This window comes from Macaca thibetana, chromosome 16, assembly GCF_024542745.1.
Source record: "Macaca thibetana thibetana isolate TM-01 chromosome 16, ASM2454274v1, whole genome shotgun sequence".
In the NCBI taxonomy this organism is placed as follows: domain Eukaryota; kingdom Metazoa; phylum Chordata; class Mammalia; order Primates; family Cercopithecidae; genus Macaca; species Macaca thibetana.
Window position 1 is genome coordinate 58,593,752 of NC_065593.1, and position 18,123 is coordinate 58,611,874.

Consider the following 18,123-nt stretch of genomic DNA (forward strand, 5'->3'; position numbering starts at 1 on the left):
GGGCGAGGGTGGCAGAGGGGTGTGGACTGATGCCAGGCGGGCACCAGATGGAGCCTGGGAGATGGGCACCATGGCAACACACAGTCCCGGAAGGCACTGGCTGGTTCGGAGGGCGGGGCCTGCTGAGTGCCTGTGAGCCTCTGCCTGTGTTCCTGCCATATGGGTGTGAGAACACAGGGGGGCTTACCCAATGTGCGGGGCGTCCTCACACGCATGACACGCACGCACATCCTGGAAACCTCACCTGGGACGACATCTGTTCACGGCCCCACCCGCTGGCTCTTCTCCACGTGCGGCAGAGTTGGTTTCCTGTCCCAGTAACCTGGGTCTTGCTTTGCGGGTCGCCCCTGCCTCCTCGTCCCCACAGCCCTGTCTGGTCCTCACTCCAAGCCGTCCTGGGTCCTCTCTGCCCCGTGTGTGGGTGTGGGGAACAACCTGGAGACCCGAGCAGGAAGCCCAGGGTGCCTTCACTGTCTTCTAGCTCACGCCACCTCCAGGCAGCCTTCCCAGATGCCCCATTAGCCTGCAGCCCTGGCAGAGCAGGCCAGGCGAGATCAGCTGTGCCACCTTGGGCAGCCCTGCTCCCGCTGACCCTGTTTCATCGCTGGTCCAGTGGGGTAGAGATGACAACAGCTTTGGGGGTGTGCTGGGCCAGGAGGTGGGGTGTTGAGGGGTGTTGGGAGCTGGGGAGCTGAGAAGCTGGAGGTGCCCAGTGGCAAGAGGCACTGGGGGTGGCCGGGAAATCTCCAGGGCCAAGTGGAGGATGGCCAGACAGAAAGCTCTTAGGGAAGGGCACGGATTGGAGCTGGGTGTGGTGGGACGGGGCAGGCCCAGGGGATGGAGCCAGTGAGTCAGTGTGCCCTCCCCTGCCCAGGGGACACCCAGGCTGGCCCCCACCGTGTCATCCTGTGGGCAGTAGGTAGACCGAACTTCTCGAAGCCTGGCTCAGTTCAACTGTCCTGATTTGGAAGCTGGGCTCAGCTCAAAACTCGGGTGTTGGGAGGGATGCTGTACTGTCAGTTTCCCTCTGAGATGAGGGCTCCGTGGACCAGCAGCTGCAGAAGGGGTTTCCCCGCGTTCCCAGGACAGAAACAGCACCAGAGGCCTGGCAGTGGGTTTGGCAAGGGGACCGCTTGGAGGCACGCAGGAGCCCTGCTGCCCACCAGAGGCAGCACCACCTTCTCAGGGACAGTGAGGTCCCCGCACCTCAGAGGCTGGAAGAGCCTTGAGCCCTCGCTGTCCGGAGCCTGATGCATGGCCAGCAGATAGCAGCCAGCAACATGGTCTCCTGTGTTTGAGGAGTCCATGTCCCCTTCCCAGCCCCAGAGGGGCAAGGTGGGGTGACCGGCATCCAGGAGGGAGATGGGGGTCCCCCTGTAGCCCCTGAGACCCTGACTTCTCAGAGGGGTATCTGTGAACTCTAGAATTGGGAACTGGGCAGGCTCTGGCCACTCTGCCAACCCCATGTCCCCCTGGCAAGGCCAGGGCAGCGTCCAATGACTGACTGCAGCCTCTGGCCACCTGCTCGCCACACTGTGAGGTGTGGGGTCTGGGGCGAGAGGTCAGGGTGCTGAGGCCCAGCCTGGACTGGGGCTGCAGAGCCTGGAGCAGGGGCAGGGGCCTGGCCGGCCCTCAGCCATGGCCACTCTCACTGCGCTGCTCTCCCGCAGACGGCGCCCCGCTCAGCGAGCTGTCCTGGCCATCCTCCCTCGCCGTGGTGGCTGTGTCTTTCTCCGGGCTCTTCGCCGTCATCGTCCTCATGCTGGCCTGCCTGTGCTGTAAGAAGGGCGGCATCGGGTTCAAGGTGAGGCCTGGGGGCCGCGGGAGCTGCTATGGTATCCCGCAGGCAAGGCCTGTAGCGTCCACTTGACCCTGAGCTTCTCTCCTTCCCGGGGCCACCAAGGTGGCTGCTAGGTGGCCGTAGTCGCTGCGGGGCCACCTGGGGACCACGTGGACCCTGGCCCAGGGACTCCATAGCTCCTCCTCAGGAACCTGCCCCAGCTTCCCTGACTTTGAAGCCGTCTGTTGGGGCATGATCTGATGCTCCCACTCCAGCCTGGGGCTGGGCTTGAGCCCTCATGGAGGCTGAGGACAGCCTTTCAGGGGGCGTCGGGGACTCTGGAGCTGGTGTGGGAGGGGGCTTGCCTCCCTAGAGGCCCCTGACTCCTGGTGAAGGAGCTGCCTCTGCAGGGGGCCCTCACATCCCTCCGAATTCAACCTGCAAAGGGAAGTCCGGGCCGCCCAGACAAGCTCCCCGCACAGATACCTTCTCACCAGTTGTCACCTTGCCCGGGGTATCTTCTGCCCTCTGGAGGGGAGGCGTGTGATGCTGGAGCCTGCCTGCTGGTTAGGGAGCATCACCACGGGCAAGGCCTGGCCTCACTAGGCTGCCCTTCTGGAGGCCAAGGCCCCCGGCCAAGGACAGGTGCCGAGCACTGTTCCTCCCGCTGTCAACTCCCAGCCCACTTCCAGCTGTAACTCCGAGCAGCAGGGAGGACCAGGCAGAGAGCGCCCCGGGCAGCACTGCCCACCCCTCCCGGAGTCTCCATGGGCCCCATTCCTGCTGATGAGCAAACGACACCTTGGCCTGGACATCTGGTGGTTCACACCCGCAAGGGGGTCGGCCCCGTCCCTGGGCCAGAGGTCGGATTCTTACGCCAGGAGAAGTCGGAGGGGGAGGAGGGAGGCTTCGTTCTGCGGCGCACACAGCACCCTGTCCATATCTCAGGGGCGCTTTTCTACAAAGTGACCCGTGCCCCCGCCGGCGTCACCCCCATTTTGGAGACAGTCCCAGAGTCCTCCCTGCCCCGGTATGTCATGACGCAGAGTGGGCCAAGGATCTGGCCCTGCCCACTTGTCTCGCTGGCCTGGAAGGTGACGGTGCTGAATGTGGCCTTTTTGCCTTTTCCAAAGGCCACATTTTCCAGCCCATTCACCCTTCCAGAGCCCTCTGAGGTGGCCTAGGCCCCGTCAACCAATGAGCAGCTGCGGGCCTGGGCAGCAAAGCTGTGGCCCCAGGCTGTGGGGTCTGCGCTCCTGCCCAGAGCCCCTACCCTGCCCTGGGGACGTGCCCCTGGACCTGCTGGCACCAGGGGCCGGGCCAGGCTGCGCTGGCGCCTTCCTGGGCATCCTGAGGCCAGAGCCTCAAGGTCTTGGCGGGGGCAGGAGTGGAGGTGGGGCCTGGGTGGGACATGTGGGGCTATTGTATCAGTGGCCCCTCCTTGGGGCACTGTAAGAACAAGGCCCCAAACAAGGGCTGGCCACGGCTCCTCCTCCTCACCTCCTTGGGAACATGGTGCCCGGAACATTCCAGCGCCAGCGCGCCTCTGGGAAGTCCTGCCTCCACACTGGGCTCCCTCCTGGGATTTGGGGGCTGTGCCGGACTCCCCGGTGGGGAGCTGTGCTGGGGGAAGGGGCTGGGCAGGCCCCCAATGCTGACCCTGTGCTACCTGATTGCACGCTGCATCGGCAGGACCCGGCCGGCCCCCGGGCAGCAGGTAATGCCTGGAGCCCGGGCCCGACCCCAGGGAGAGATGGCATCTGTGACCTGGGCCCCTCTACAAAGCCCAGATGCGTGGGGCCAGGGCTGGGATTGGAGGGCCAAGAGGGGGCTTCTGGGGTGGTCTCCTGGGTCCTGGGGAGGGGGAGTTGCCCACACGGCACCTGCATCCCCCATCCCCCATCCCTGTGTGCTCCAAAAGTGCAGGCTGGGCCAGGCTTGCGGGAACACCAACAGAGCCACCCACCCCTCTTTTTGCAGCCCAGGGAAGGGAGGTGTCCCCAGGGTCACACGTAGTGTGTGAGGAGCCCAGGCCTCCCCTCCCACTGCACTTGCCTGTCCTCGGACTTACCAGCCCAGGTGCTGGCCAGGATCCAGCGGGAAGTCCCTTGACCCATACGAGCCTCAGTTTCCCCACCGGGGCACTGGGAGTTGTGAGGAGGCAGAGAGGCTGTACCGAGTGCTCGGGGATTTCGGCTGTCACTGTGTGCCCAGGGCCTTTGCTTTCAGCTGGCCCAGGACTTTGGAGACTTTGGCTCTCAGAGCAGGAATGTGCCCTGGACTTGGGGGTGGGGTCTCCCCTGTACAGGTGTGGCCTCTGCATTTCAAAATAGCAGCCTGGCAGGGAGTGGCCCAGCCCTAGGCTGCACGGGGCCAGGCTCTTAAGGAGTCCTGGGAGCTCCGGAGGTGGTGCGGCCACCAGGCAAAGGTCCAGGGCTGTCGGGGTGGATGGCGGTGGCAGGTGGGCTCTGGGTTCCCAGGCACCCAGGAATGCTCCTTGTCCCCGCAGTGGGGGGGTTGCTTAGTTGCTTCTCCCACAGGACTGTGGGACAGGGGGCGATGGAATTCCTGTCCCTGAAGCTGCCCCATGGGAGGGTGGAACCCCAGGCAGGGCCCGGGGTGAGGGGCTGCTGGGGATGCGGGTGGTTGAGAGGTGTTGGGGGCTGATTCTGGATGGGCAGGGCCAGCTGGCCTCAGTGCCCTCACCTCGGTCCCTTGGTTCCCTGCCTCTAGGCCCTCAGGCCCCAAGGTGGGGCTCAGCCTGGGCTGCCCACCAGGGAGCAATGGGGGAACTGAGGCCAGGCCAAGGCGCTGGTGCCTACAGCTCATCACACCCTTTCTGGAGTCTGAGATGGGTCCTCTTGGCTCTGGGATCTGCCTCTGGCCCCTTATGGGACAATGGAGCCCCTGGTGGGGGGCGTGGGGGGTCAGCAAGAGGAGACAGATAGAAGGGCAGTTAGCAGGGGTGCTGGGCCGTTAGCCTGCAGGGGTGGGGGCTCCAATTCTGGGCCAAGTACCCCCTCCTGTCCTGCCCTGGGAGCTCGGCCCTGGAAGAAAGGGGCCTGGAAAGGCCCAGCCACACCCTTCCTGGACCTGCGAGAAGCCCTGCTCACGCCCGACCCGGCCCGCAGGAGTTTGAGAATGCGGAGGGGGATGAGTATGCGGCTGACCTGGCACAGGGCTCCCCGGCCACGGCGGCACAGAACGGGCCCGACGTGTACGTCCTGCCACTCACGGAGATCTCCCTGCCCATGGCCAAGCAGCCTGGGCGCTCAGGTGAGGGCTGGGTAGGGAGACGGGGTGGCCTCCCTCCGGGGCCCAGGTGCTGGGTGTTGGGTGTGACCTGGGGGCGCCAGGGAGACCGGAAGACTCAGCTCTGGAGTGGGAGCAGCACGGGGCTGGGAGTGGCCGGTGGGGTAGACGCAGTGTGCGGCCCTGGACTCCCTGTGGCTGCGTCCCAGGCTGCGCTGTGGGGCCAAAGGTCCATGTACCTCTTTCTCCTGGGCCTGGGGGCCAGCCAGGGGTTGGCAGGGTCTGGTACAGCCCTGGGCCTCCAGCCTCCCCTGCCCAAGGGCTGCTATGCACGGGGCAGGGGTGGGCACTGGGGCAGGGGTGGGCACTGGGGCAGGGGTGCGGGCTGTTTGGTCCTGGACATGGCCATGTGCTGGGGGCAGGGACTCTTCTGCAGTCCAGGGATGCTTGACCCCAGATTCCTGCCCCCTTGAGCGCCAGCCCTTCAGGGACACGGACTCCATTGTGCATGGCGGGAGGAGGGGCCCTGGTGGGGCCCCTGTGGGCGGGTGGTGAATCGGCCTTTCACTCAGGCTGGGGGGAGGGGCCGAGGGGTGGGGCTGACCCAGGAGTGCAGGTGCAGGCAGGGCCCTCAGCCACAGCCTCATCTGCCCCCATCTTAGGGTCCTAGGCCGACCACTCACATGGGGTGGACGTGCTGGGGGAGGCTGGGGGTGAATGGCCAGGCTTCAGGAACTCCCAGTTCTGTCCTGGAGCCTGGGTGGTGAGTGGGGGTCCCTCCAGAACCATCAGATCTCAGGCCCCCTCCCAGGAAGCTTCCAGCCTGGGGCTTCCCCCATCACTGCCCACCCCCAGCTCCTCTGGGAACATAGGCAGGAGGGGTGTCAGGCCAGTGGGAGGGGCCCCTGCCAGCCCTGTTGGGGCTCTGTTGGCACCTGGGCCTGTTACCACAGTGCCATGAAGGCTGCTTCACCTGCTCTGAGCTGTGCCTGGCTGGATCCTGAGAGCTGGCTCTGAGCCGTGCCTGGCTGGGCCCTGCGAGCCTCGCCTTCATCGTGGCAGCCTGGCACCCAAGGCACTGGTCTGGGACCTAGAGAGGGCCCTCAGCCCCCAGCTTCGGAGCCAGGGCCTCAACGCCTGTCCTACTCTGCCCCGTCTCCTGGAGGACAGGTTCCCAGTTAGGCAGGAATCAGGGCTGGCACTTGAGCTGTGAGCACATCTGTGGCCGTGCGCGAAGGACTGCAGCCACCCACTCAGCGCGCGAGGCCCTCTGACATTCCCGGATGGCTGCGGGGGTCCCTGAGCCCTGTGCTGACCTTGCTGGGAGCTGCCAGGGACCATCCACGGGGCTACTGCCCTTGGGTCCAGGGGCAGGTATGTGCCCCTGCAGATTCTCCGAGCCACCTCTGGAGGACTGTCCTGGGGACCGGGGTCGGCGGACAGGGACCTGGAAGAAGGCAGTGGTTACCTGTTTCTCTACTTTTGGAGCTCTGGTTTCAGTTTTCCGGGGGGCATGTGCTTCCAGAGAGGAGAGAGACTGGGGTGAGGCCAGAAGAGCAGCCCCAGAGGTCAGCGGGGAGAAACCTGGGCAATGGCCCCACCCGCTGGGGACTGCAGAGAAGGACGGCCGCCTCCGGCGGTGCCCAGGGCCTCTGGACTGTCTCAGCACCCATGGTCAGGACCCCCACACTTGCTCAGGGACAGTGTGGGCCTGGACGCCCCAGGGTGAAAGAGGGCTGTCCAGACAGGCTGGGCTCGGGACACAGCGCCCGGTGGGCCCACATGCTCAGTTCTGCCCTGCCCCACCTCTACATTTTCTGGGTCTCTGGGCCCTGGAAGGAGCCCCCTCCCCCTGGGCTCTCCTGGCAGCTGGGCTCAGACCCAGCCCCGTCAGCCCTCTGGGCAGTTGGCGTGGGAGCAGAATTCGGGGAATCCCTCGGGGCGTGGGCAGGCATGAGTGGGCTCTGCCAGCGCTGGCCCCTTCCTCCCGGGCCTCACTGACCCTTCCTCCCGCTGACCTCACCCGGCCTGGCCCTCGGGGAGAATGGGCCAGTGTGCTCCGTGCGGGGTTGTGCCAAGCAGCCCCCAACAAAGGAGCCTTTGGTGTGCCTGGCGTGGGATGCCAGCCTGTGGCAGGGTGGGGGTGGGCCGCTGCAGTGCCCTCCCTGTGCCGTGGCCCCAGCCTCTCGCTCAGCCACACTGCCTGCCTGGTACAGCCCATGTGGTGGGTCCGGCTCCGGGCCCTGCTGTCCCTCGCCCAGCTATTCTGGTGGCTTCAGGCACCTTCTCCAGACCTATCCAGAAAGATGCCCGGATGGAGCCTGCAGCTCCGTGGCTTTTCTGGGAAGCAGCGGCCCCTGATCTCGAGAGACCCTGGCTCCTGATGCTAGCCCCAAGGCTGCCAGCTGGTGCTGGGGACTCAGGACAGTTTCCCAGAACAGGCCAAGCAGGCAGTCCCTCTAGGGGCCAGGTGAGGAAGCTGGGAAGTGCGAAGGCCGCACTGGGTCCCTGAGCCCCCTGCTTGGTTACAGTGCAGCTCCTCAAGTCCACGGACCTGGGCCGGCACAGCCTCCTATACCTGAAGGAAATCGGCCATGGCTGGTTCGGGAAGGTATGTGTCCCACCTGGGAGAGAGGGCTGTCTGTCGCCTGGTAGGCAGAAGGGACACAGGGATGCAGACCTGCTCTTCCTGGGAGCCACCCCAGCCCCGAGGGTCCCTTCTCTGGTCCCTGGGCCCTGTTGGATCCCTCCTCAGAGTCTGGCTGCATCCCCTTCTCCCTAGGGGGTCCTGGGAGGGAGAGGAGCAGGCTCATGGTCCTGGCCTTCCCCCGATCCTGGCCTAAACGAGACAGCTGGGTCCCTCTTCCTCACTTCAAACCCCCAGAGAGAGAGAGAGAGAGAGAGAGAGAGAGAGAGAGAGCGAGCGAGCAAGCGAGCAGCGGGAGACTTTGGGGAGAGAATAACACAAAAGACTCAGAATATTACAGCCAGAGGGTCACCGGGAGGGGTCCGGAACCCACACCCCGCACTGCAGTGAATGGACTGGGCACAGGAGGAGAAGGGGCCTGTCCTGGGGGCCGGGGTGGGGCGGGTGGGAGAAGAGTAAGGCCTGGAAGCCGGGGCCTGTGGAGGCGGAGCAGCCGCGGGTGACGCTGTCCCACAGGTGTTCCTGGGGGAGGTGAACTCTGGCGTCAGCAGTGCCCAGGTGGTGGTGAAGGAGCTGCAGGCCAGCGCCAGCGTGCAGGAGCAGATGCAGTTCCTGGAGGAGGTGCAGCCCTACAGGTGGGAGGCCATCGGGCACAAAGTCCCACACTGTGCGACCCCTTCCTCCCCCTCCCCTGCTCGGCCCGCCTCCCCCTCCCCTGCTCAGCCCGCCTCCCCCTCCCCTGCTCCTCCCAAGTCAGGGGCCGCCTGTCCACTCCTGCAGGGCCCTGAAGCACAGCAACCTGCTCCAGTGCCTGGCCCAGTGTGCCGAGGTGACGCCCTACCTGCTGGTGATGGAGTTCTGCCCGCTGGTGAGCTGCTGCCCAGGGGGACCTGGGGCCTTTGCTGAGCCGGGGCCCTCCCTTGCCCTGCCAGTGTCTGGTGCCACCCCCTCCCTGGGGGCCTCACATCCTCCCTAAAGCCAAGACCCAGGGACCCTACCCCACCGCCTTCCAGAGGAGGCCATGGGGAGACCCAGCCTCACTGGGGAGGGACTGTGGGGGCTGGGCACAGGACAGGCCTGGGCCGGGACTCCCTGCACCCCTGGGGAGCTGCTAGCTGCTTGCTCACCTGCCTGTGTGCCCTGTGGTTCAGGAGGAGGCATCCTGGGCCAATTAGGGGCCCCTGCTCCATTGGGGCTCCACGGCCTCACTCAGGCTTGAGTTTGTCATGGGGGACTGGGGATGGCCACTTCCCCAGGCTGCCTGGAGTCCTGGGCCTGCCCATCACCACCACCCCCCAGGGACCCACCCCCGCCAGGGACCTGCCCCCCACCCCCTTGCACATACACAGCTCCTGCACTGAGCCGGGCCTGCCTGCGGCTGGGCTGGGTCCCCGGCTGGCTTCCCTTGGGACAGGGGCCCTCACACATTGGCGTCTGGACTCCTAACGTTGGCCCTCCCAGGAGCTGAGCTTTCGGCAGGTCAGGGCTGCCGACCAATCCTCGACCACCAGCCCCAGGCTCCATCAAGCAGATCCACCGGGGCCCTGCATTTCTCTCTGTACCACAGGCCAAGGGACTCCTGCTGCGCAGGGCTGGCTGAGGGGCGGTGGAGAGGGAGCCTTCAGTCCAGCCCAGCCCTGGTGGACACGGCCCCTCTCCAGGAACTGTTGGGTGTCAGCCACTGTGCAGGGCGCGGGGCTGCTCTGGGCAGCTGCTGTCCGTCAGCTGTGGGTAGGGGTGGAGGAGTTGGGGAGGTAGGCAGGGACCTTCCAGGGTGGCCAGTCCCCAGTCTGCTGGTGACTGCGCCATGCCCCCTTTCTGCAGGGGGATCTCAAGGGCTACCTGCGGAGCTGCCGGGTGGCGGAGTCCATGGCGCCCGACCCCCTGACCCTGCAGCGCATGGCCTGTGAGGTGGCCTGCGGCGTCCTGCACCTGCATCGGAACAACTACGTGCACAGGTGAGGGCGGGCGCGGGCCAGTGGCCAGGAAGCCCTAGGCCAGGGCCCCTCCCTGCTGTAACCCTTGGACTGGGGCCCTCTCTGGGCCTCGGCCCCTCCCCTGAAGGAAGGGCATAGGGGCGGGTCCTGCCGCGAGGACCGGCTGGGTTCATCTCATGCAGCATCAAACAACTGCTATACAAAGGGATTTTATGACGTTTTTGAAAAATTGGGAAGACAATGGTTTGACACCCACTTTGCAGGTTTAGACGAAGAAATGTGCACTGTCAAGCTGGCCTGTTCTCTGTCCCCGAGGCAGTCAGCCACCACCCTGCAGCCCCACGCCAACCCCACACTCTGTCTCCCTCAAGTCCCAAAGGGAGGGCTTAGCAGGCCCTGCTTTGCAGAACCCTGGAGGGAGGGTTCTGTCCTGCTCGGGCCAGGATGCCCAGCCCCTGGGGACCCCGGGGGGACATGCTGGAAGAAGTGGCGAAGGACATGTGGCCCCACCAGCCCCAGATGCCGCACGGCCGTCCTCTCCAACAATATCCTGGTGCTGAGTGATGACTCAGGTGACTCCAGCATCAGTGATTTTGTTGAAGAGGGTAGCTGCCAGCCTCCCGACCTGCCTGCCGAGCCCCAGCTGCCCTGCCCCCAACCCCACCCCACCCCATCCCACCCCATAGGCCCAGGACACGTGGGCCTATAGCAACCCCCAGCACACAGACACGGGCTTACGTGGGGAGGGACAGCCTGGGTTGGGCTCTGTCCCCACCCTGAGTCCTGAGCACAGAAGTAATACCGCAGGTGTGGTAATATCTACCTAGTACCCTACGCCTCCGCACACCCACGTGACCAGCCAGGCAGGGGGTCCAAGCCAGCAGCCGAGGCAGGCTGGGTTGGAGGTAGTGCCAGGGGTGACCGGCGTTCTCTGCAGACCCTACCCGACCCTGGGGCCGGTGGTGGCTCAAGTGAGAGAGAGCTCCAGCTCCGAGTGGGCATGGCAGGGCTGGGCCCTGAAACTGGACTCTGGCAGCTGGCAGGACCCCTGGGATCCTCCAGGCCTCAGTTCCCCCATCAATTCCCACCTCCTGGGAAGCCGAGGGTGATGGTGTAGCAGGGCTGGGAGGAGAGGGTCCTGGAGAAGCGTGGACGGGTCCAGGTGGGTTCTGGCAGGTCCTCACCCTCTCTAGGCCCCATTCTCATCTGCATTGTAACATTGGAGGCCCACGCAAACGGTCCCTCCCCAGGTCTCGGGGCTGGGCACAGGATAGGGCCCTAGGCAGGGGTGGGTGGTGGCAGCATCTCCAGTGCCCCTTCCGGCCTGGACTGTGAGCCATCCAGGTGTTGGCAAAGGACCCCTGTGCTGGACTCCCCGACCTGGCACACCCCACTGACCCTGCCCCTGCCCCCGCCTCTGACCCTGCCTGCAGCGACCTGGCTCTGCGGAACTGCCTACTCACGGCCGACCTGACGGTGAAGATCGGTGACTACGGCCTGGCTCACTGCAAGTACAGAGTGAGTGGGGTGGGCTGGGCTGGGCTGGGCATGAGGGGCGGGGCCTGCGCCGGCAGGGGTGACCCGTCCCTGTGCCAACAGGAAGACTACTTCGTGACCGCCGACCAGCTGTGGGTGCCTCTGCGCTGGATCGCACCGGAGCTGGTGGACGAGGTGCACAGCAACCTGCTTGTTGTGGACCAGACCAAGAGCGGGAACGTGTGGTGAGTGCAGCCCTGGTGGCGCCGTGAGGGGCTGAGGCCGAGTGCCACCCGCCTACCCATGTCAAACCATGGCCACGAGTAGTGAGGTTGGGGGGCTGCTGGAGCCACCTGTAGTGGCCGCACGCCAGCAGCCCAAGTGGCTGGTTAGGTGGCGACCCCACACTGGTGGAGACACTGCCTGACAGGTGCACCAGGGACCCCTGGGCTGACGCCCACCCATGGCGGGGTCAGAGCACACATACAGGGCCACAAGCCAAAAGCCCATCCTCAGCATGCTGGGGGGCCTGTCCTGGGATGGGAGACTCGGTGTGCACCTGTGCCTGGGGAGAGGGTCTGGGTGGGGTGTTGGCTGCCTTCAGGGGAGTGTAGGTCAGGCTGTGCCAGGCAGAGGAGGTGACGGTGGGGGTGCTGGGATCTCCCACAACGGCAGCCTGGAAGCCCCGCCCCCATCCTGAGCACCCAGCATGGACTGTTCATTCCCACCTGGTGTAGCCTCTGAAGGGGTGGGGCCGAGCTGCCCAGGGTAGTGGTCTGCCCTGGGGTGGGCGCCCCTTCCTGCCCTCACCTCTGCGGCTTCCCCCGCGGACCCCACCACTCCCAGGCTGCGGTCTGGCCGCCTTCTGCTTCTGGGGAACTCTCAGATCCCATGGGCCAGGCCGCCTCCCTGAGCTTTCGGGGTCTCCCCTAAGCCACTTGACTGTGCCCCATCATGGACGCTGTCCCCTCCTCACCTCTCCACCAAGGCCCCTTCCTCGCCTGCCCACCCCACCGTGCACTGGCTGGGGTCTCCAGTCACAGGGCTCTGGCCAAGGTCTGGTGACGTCTTGCTAAATCACCTGTCTCACTCTGCAGCCTCTTGGGACAGCCAGGGACCAAAGTGGCTAGGTGAAGCCACAGCCCACAGGAATGAGACCCCAGTTGCCCTACTCGCCCACATGCTCTGTGCACCCCTGCCTGTTCCCCGGCCCTGCCCATGCTGGCCTGAGGCGTCCCCTCTCTCCCGCTCCCTCAGTCCCCTTCTGATGTTGGCCCTACCCTGCCTCGGGCTCCACACCCGCCCTCCAGCTCCGCCAGGGCAGCTCCCACACTGGGCAGTGTCTGGTCTTCAGTGCATCAGTGAATGAATGAATGAGTGGACAAGCAGATGGATTTGGCCAGCCTGGCCTTTATGTGCAGGCTCCACAGGTGCTGGGCTTGGGCCTGGCCAGGTGCACATTCTGTCTGCTGAAAGGAAGGGCTGTCCTCAGGGAGGGGCGGCTGATGTGGTACCAGGCCCTGGTCCTGAGGCACTGGCGTGATGGCGGGAGCTGCCCCTTCGGCACCCCAGGGATCCTGCGCGGCCCTTGCTGTGGCAGGCTGTGCCCAGCCCTGACTCACAGCTGTCACCCCACAGGTCCCTGGGCGTGACCATCTGGGAGCTCTTTGAGCTGGGCACGCAGCCCTACCCCCAGCACTCGGACCAGCAGGTGCTGGCGTACGCGGTCCGGGAGCAGCAGCTCAAGCTGCCCAAGCCCCAGCTGCAGCTGACCCTGTCGGACCGCTGGTGAGGGCCCCACCGCCCTGTCCCGGACAGCCAGGCCGAGATGGGGTATCCTGACCCCCAGGCAGAGGCGGCTCACCCTGACCCCCTGGGGTTCCAGCCCTCCCTGGTCTCCCCTCTCCTCTGATAGGGCCTCTACCCACCACCTCTGCACCCCTGTGTGTAGGGAGGGAAGGCTTAGGGGGAGTGCCCGACCACCTCCTGTGCCCACGCTGCTGGGCCTGCCTTGGCAGATTTGGGCCGTCACTCAAGTGGGAGATGCCCTTAACGTCCCCAAGACACTGGGAGTTAGGGGAACCCCATCCCTGCCCCATGGACGCGTTCCTGGCCAGCGTTGCCTCTGACGTGGCCCCCGTGGGACCTCCTCGCAGGTACGAGGTGATGCAGTTCTGCTGGCTGCAGCCGGAGCAGCGGCCCACAGCTGAGGAGGTGCACCTGCTGCTGTCCTACCTGTGTGCCAAGGGCGCCACCGAAGCAGAGGAGGAGTTTGAGCGGCGCTGGCGCTCTCTGCGGCCCGGCGGGGGCGGCGTGGGTCCTGGGCCCGGTGCGGCGGGGCCCACGCTGGGCGGGGTGGTGGAGCTCGCCGCCGCCTCGTCCTTCCCGCTGCTGGAGCAGTTCGCGGGCGACGGCTTCCACGCGGATGGCGACGACGTGCTGACAGTGACCGAGACCAGCCGAGGCCTCAACTTTGAGTACAAGTGGGAGGCGGGCCGCGGCGCGGAGGCCTTCCCCGCCACGCTCAGTCCGGACCGCCCCGCACGCCTGCAGGAGCTGTGTGCCCCCGACGGCGCGCCCCCCGGCGTGGTTCCGGTGCTCAGCGCGCACAGCCCCTCGCTGGGCAGCGAGTATTTCATTCGCCTAGAAGAGGCCACGCCCGCCGCCGGCCACGACCCTGACTGCGCCGGCTGCGCCCCCAGTTCACCTGCCATCGCAGACCAGGACGAGGACTCTGACGGCAGCACCGCTGCCTCGCTGGCCGTGGAGCCGCTGCTGGGCCACGGGCCACCCGCCGACGTCCCCTGGGGCCGCGGCGACCTCTACCCTCGCGGAAGCTTGGTGCGGGACCAGCTCTGCCCCTCACGCTCGCCCTCGCCCTCTGCGGGGCCCCTGAGGCTGGCGGAGGGCAGAGCCAAGGATGCAGACTGGGGCGTGGCCGCCTTCTGTTCGCCCTTCTTTGAGGACCCACTGGGCACATCCCCTTTGGGAAGCTCAGGGGCGCCGCCGCTGCCGCTGACTGGCGAGGAGGAGCTGGAGGAGGTGGGAGCGCGGCCGGCCGCCCAGCGTGGACACTGGCGCTCCAACGTATCTGCCAATAACAACAGCGGCAGCCGCTGTCCAGAGTCCTGGGACCCCAGCTCTGTGGGCTACCACGCTGATGGCTGCTGCAGTCCGAAGCAGACCCCGCGGGCCTCCCCTGAGCCGGCATACCCCGGGGAGTCTCTGCTTGGGCTGCAGGCAGCCTCCTCTGCCCAGGAGCCAGGCTGTTGTCCCGGCCTCCCCCATCTATGCCCTGCCCAGGGCCTGGCACCTGCCCCCTGCCTGGTCACACCCTCCTGGACAGAGGCACCTGGTAGTGGGGGTGACCACCTGCAGGCAGAGCCCAAGCTTGCCACGGAGGCCGAGGGCACTGCCGGACCCTGCCTGTCCCTTCCTTCTGTCCCCTCCCCATCCCAGGAGGGAGCCCCACTTCCCTCAGAGGAGGCCAGTGCCCCCGATGCCCCTGGCGCCCTGCCTGACTCGCCCACGCCTGCTGCTGGTGGCGAGGTGTCTGCCACCAAGCCGGCTTCCACCCTGAATGGTGGTGGCAGCTCCCCTGAGGTGGAGGCACCCAGCAGTGAGGATGAGGACACAGCTGAGGCCACCTCAGGCATCTTCACTGACACGTCCAGTGACGGCCTGCAGGCCGAGAGGCTGGATGTGGTGCCAGCCTTCCGCTCTCTGCAGAAGCAGGTGGGGACTCCTGACTCCCTGGACTCCCTGGACATCCCGTCCTCAGCCAGTGATGGTGGCTATGAGGTCTTCAGCCCGTCGGCCGCTGGCCCCTCTGGAGGGCAGCCCCGAGCACTGGACAGTGGCTATGACACGGAGAACTATGAGTCCCCCGAGTTTGTGCTCAAGGAGTCACAGGAAGGGTGCGAGCCCCAGGCCTTTGGGGAGCTGACCTCAGAGGGAGAGGGCCCCAGGCCCGAGATACGGCTCTCTGCCTCCCTCAGTGGCCTCAACGAGAAGAACCCCTACCGAGACTCTGCGTACTTCTCAGACCTGGAGACTGAGGCCGAGCCCACCTCGGGCCCAGAGAAGTGTGGCGGGGACCAAGGTCCTGGGCCAGAGCTGGGCCTGCCGAGCACTGGGCAGCCATCTGCACAGGCCTCCCTCAGGCCTGGGGTTCCTGGGGAGGCACAAGGCTCTGGCCCCGGGGAGGTGCTGCCCCCACCGCTGCGGCCTGAAGGGTCCTCCCCAGACCCCAGCACCTGCCCCTCAGGCCTGGTCCCAGAGCCTCCAGAGCCCCAAGGCCCAGCCGAGGTGCCGCCTGGGCCCAGCCCCAGCTGCTCCCAGTTTTTCCTGCTGACCCCGCTTCCGCTGAGCTCAGAAGGCAACAGCTCTGAGCTCCAGGGGCCCACAGGACTGTTGTCAGGGCTGACTCCACAAAAGCGGATGGCGGGCCCAGGCACCCCCCGAGCCCCACTCCGCCTGGCTCTGCCTGGCCTCCCTGCGGCCTTGGAGGGCCGGCCGGACGAGGAGGAGGAGGACAGTGAGGACAGCGACGAGTCTGACGAGGAGCTCCGCTGCTACAGCGTCCAGGAGCCTAGCGAGGACAGCGAGGAGGAGGCGCCCGCGGTGCCCGTGGTGGTGGCTGAGAGCCAGAGCGCGCGCAACCTGCGCAGCCTGCTCAAGATGCCCAGCCTGCTGTCCGAGGCCTTCTGCGAGGACCTGGAACGCAAGAAGAAGGCCGTGTCCTTCTTCGACGACGTCACCGTCTACCTCTTCGACCAGGTGGGCCACTGCCGACCGGTGTCTGCTCGGGGCTGCGGGTCGCGCTCCCGCAGGAAGGGGTGGGAGCGGCCGCGACTCCTGGCGGCCAAGCCACCTGGTGCTCTCTGATCCCTCCAGGAAAGCCCCACCCGGGAGCTCGGGGAGCCCTTCCCGGGTGCTAAGGAGTCGCCCCCCACGTTCCTTATGGGGAGCCCCAGCTCTCCCAGCGCCCCCAGCCCGCCGCGGCAGGCTGATGGCTCCCCAGATGGCTCCACTGCGAAAGAGGGTGAGCCGGGGCGGGGCCGGGCCCATGATGTCACGGGAGGTGGGGCCTGGTCCGTGCCTTGTGGGAGGCGGGGCCTAATGTGTGACATCATGGGAGGAGCACCTGGCCCTTGATGTGTGGGAGGCGGGCTTTGGCCCGTGGCGTCATGAGAGGCCGCTTTGGTATGTGACGTCATTGGAGGCGGGGCCTGGTCCGCGCTGCATGGGAGGTGGGGCCTGGGCCCGTGACATCATGGGAGGCGGGGCCAGGCCCATGACTGTGGGAGCGGGGCAGCCCGGGGTCCCAGGCTGTGAGTGCGAGTGACATCGTCACCTGGGTTGCAGGTGGCGGGTTTGCGTGGGACGACGACTTCCCGCTGATGCAGGCCAAGGCAGCCTTCGCCATGGCCCTGGACCCGGCCGCACCCGCCCCAGCTGCGCCCACGCCCGCTCCCTTCTCGCGCTTCACGGTGTCGCCCGCTTCCACATCCCGCTTCTCCATCACGCACGTGTCTGATTCAGACGCTGAGTCCGTGAGAGGTGAGGCCCGTGCGAGGCAGGGACGGAGCTCTGAGGGTGGGGCCCCTCCGTCTAGGTCCCTGCCGGGCCAGCCAGGTGTCCCTACCCCTGCAGCCTCTGCCAGGTGTCCCTACCCCTACAGCCCCTGCCCACGTGCCTGACAAGTGCCCACCTCCTCGAAGGCCCCCTGCCATCTCTCCCCTCCCCTCGGTAGACCCATTATTTCCTAGCTGTCCTGGCCTGTGGCTGCAGCCTTGGGGGAAGGGCCCGTCAGCCTCACCCCTGCCTGGCGCAGGGTGCCCCCTGCGTGGCAGAACAAGCACGCAGGTCACTAGGAGGCCACTACATGACCCTGGCCGCCATCTTCCTGTTCAGGCCTCAGTTTCCCTGTGTGTAAAAGAGGACTTGGAGGCATTTGCCGAGCCTTGGCCTGGGTCTAGTGATGCAGGAGAGTGGGAGAAATGGGTCCATCTCCTACCTACACACAGCCAGATCTGCTGCAGGGAAGGGGCCCGGGCTGGCCCCACAGCCCCTACTGGCCCGGCCTGTATGTGGGCCAGGGATGGAGGCCAGGTGGGAGTTGTGGGGGGGAGGCAGGCCCTGGTGTCTTAGGACCCTGTGTTCACTTTGTCGTCCTGCTTGCCAGGCCCTGCAGCAGGTGCCGGGGGTGAGAGTAAAGAGGCTTGAAACCAGGGCAGCTCCTGCTCCTCGAGGCTGGCATCACCAGAGTCCCTGCCAGGCAGCAGCGAGGATGGTGACCGAGAAGGTGGGGACCGTGTCCTGGTGGCTGTTGGCAGCAGATTCGGGTGCCTCTGCCCCACATGGTGTCCTGGAAAAGCCCGCAGGATGAGAGGCCCTGGACAGTGGATTGGCCATGCTCCGCCCCGGAGGCAGAATTTGGGCTTCTGGGTTTGCTGCTAGCCCCTGGGGACGCCTGGAGTTCCAGTGGATGTCTGTACACACACACTCGAGGGGCCAGTGCCCCTGGGCACGGCGGCCCCTGCCCTCTGCTCTGCCTGCCGCTGCCGGCTGCCTGGCCTCGGAGGTCCCACATGCCCCATCTGGTGGCTCCTCCGGTGTCCTCACAGGACACTTGACACAGGACAAGGCATGGCCCCGAGACACTGGCAGGCTTGTGAGCCTCCTCCCACCCCCTGTGCCCCCATCCTTGCCTGGCTCCTGGTGGCTCAGGGCAAGGAGCAGCCCTGGGCGCCTGTGTCAGTCCTGTTTCCTCTGCCCTTATCTCAAAGTCTGTGGCTGTTTCCCCTTCACTGACAGCTAGACCGGTAAGCCCACCCTTCCCACAGGGAATGGGCTGTTCCCACCTGGGTCCTGCTGTGGCCACGGTGGGCAGCCAAAAAGATCAGGGGTGGAGGGGGCTTCCAGGCTGCACTCCTGCCGCCGTGGGCCCCGTTCTAGAGGTGCCCTTGGCAGGACCGTGCAGGCAGCTCCCCTCTGCAGGGCACTATCCGGTCCTGTGCCCCAGCTGC

The 18,123-nt window shown here is 66.3% G+C and overlaps 2 protein-coding genes across 6 annotated transcripts in view; one reads left to right on the plus strand and one right to left on the minus strand.

The window, feature by feature from the left end:
• The window catches only part of AATK (apoptosis associated tyrosine kinase), a 46,174-nt gene extending 28,372 nt beyond the window's left edge, over positions 1–17,802 (plus strand). Inside the window, exons 2-14 of the mRNA XM_050763985.1 lie at positions 1,671–1,804; positions 4,912–5,056; positions 7,564–7,643; positions 8,196–8,314; positions 8,460–8,547; positions 9,504–9,637; positions 11,050–11,134; positions 11,216–11,337; positions 12,731–12,880; positions 13,249–15,871; positions 15,989–16,136; positions 16,460–16,654; positions 17,280–17,802. Of these exons, the coding sequence (XP_050619942.1) occupies positions 1,671–1,804; positions 4,912–5,056; positions 7,564–7,643; positions 8,196–8,314; positions 8,460–8,547; positions 9,504–9,637; positions 11,050–11,134; positions 11,216–11,337; positions 12,731–12,880; positions 13,249–15,871; positions 15,989–16,136; positions 16,460–16,654; positions 17,280–17,320 (4,064 nt within the window). The 3' untranslated portion in view covers positions 17,321–17,802. The remainder of the gene's footprint in view (positions 1–1,670; positions 1,805–4,911; positions 5,057–7,563; positions 7,644–8,195; positions 8,315–8,459; positions 8,548–9,503; positions 9,638–11,049; positions 11,135–11,215; positions 11,338–12,730; positions 12,881–13,248; positions 15,872–15,988; positions 16,137–16,459; positions 16,655–17,279) is intronic.
• The window catches only part of NDUFAF8 (NADH:ubiquinone oxidoreductase complex assembly factor 8), a 269,205-nt gene that overhangs the window by 115,644 nt on the left and 135,438 nt on the right, over positions 1–18,123 (minus strand). The gene's annotated exons all lie outside the window — the stretch shown is intronic.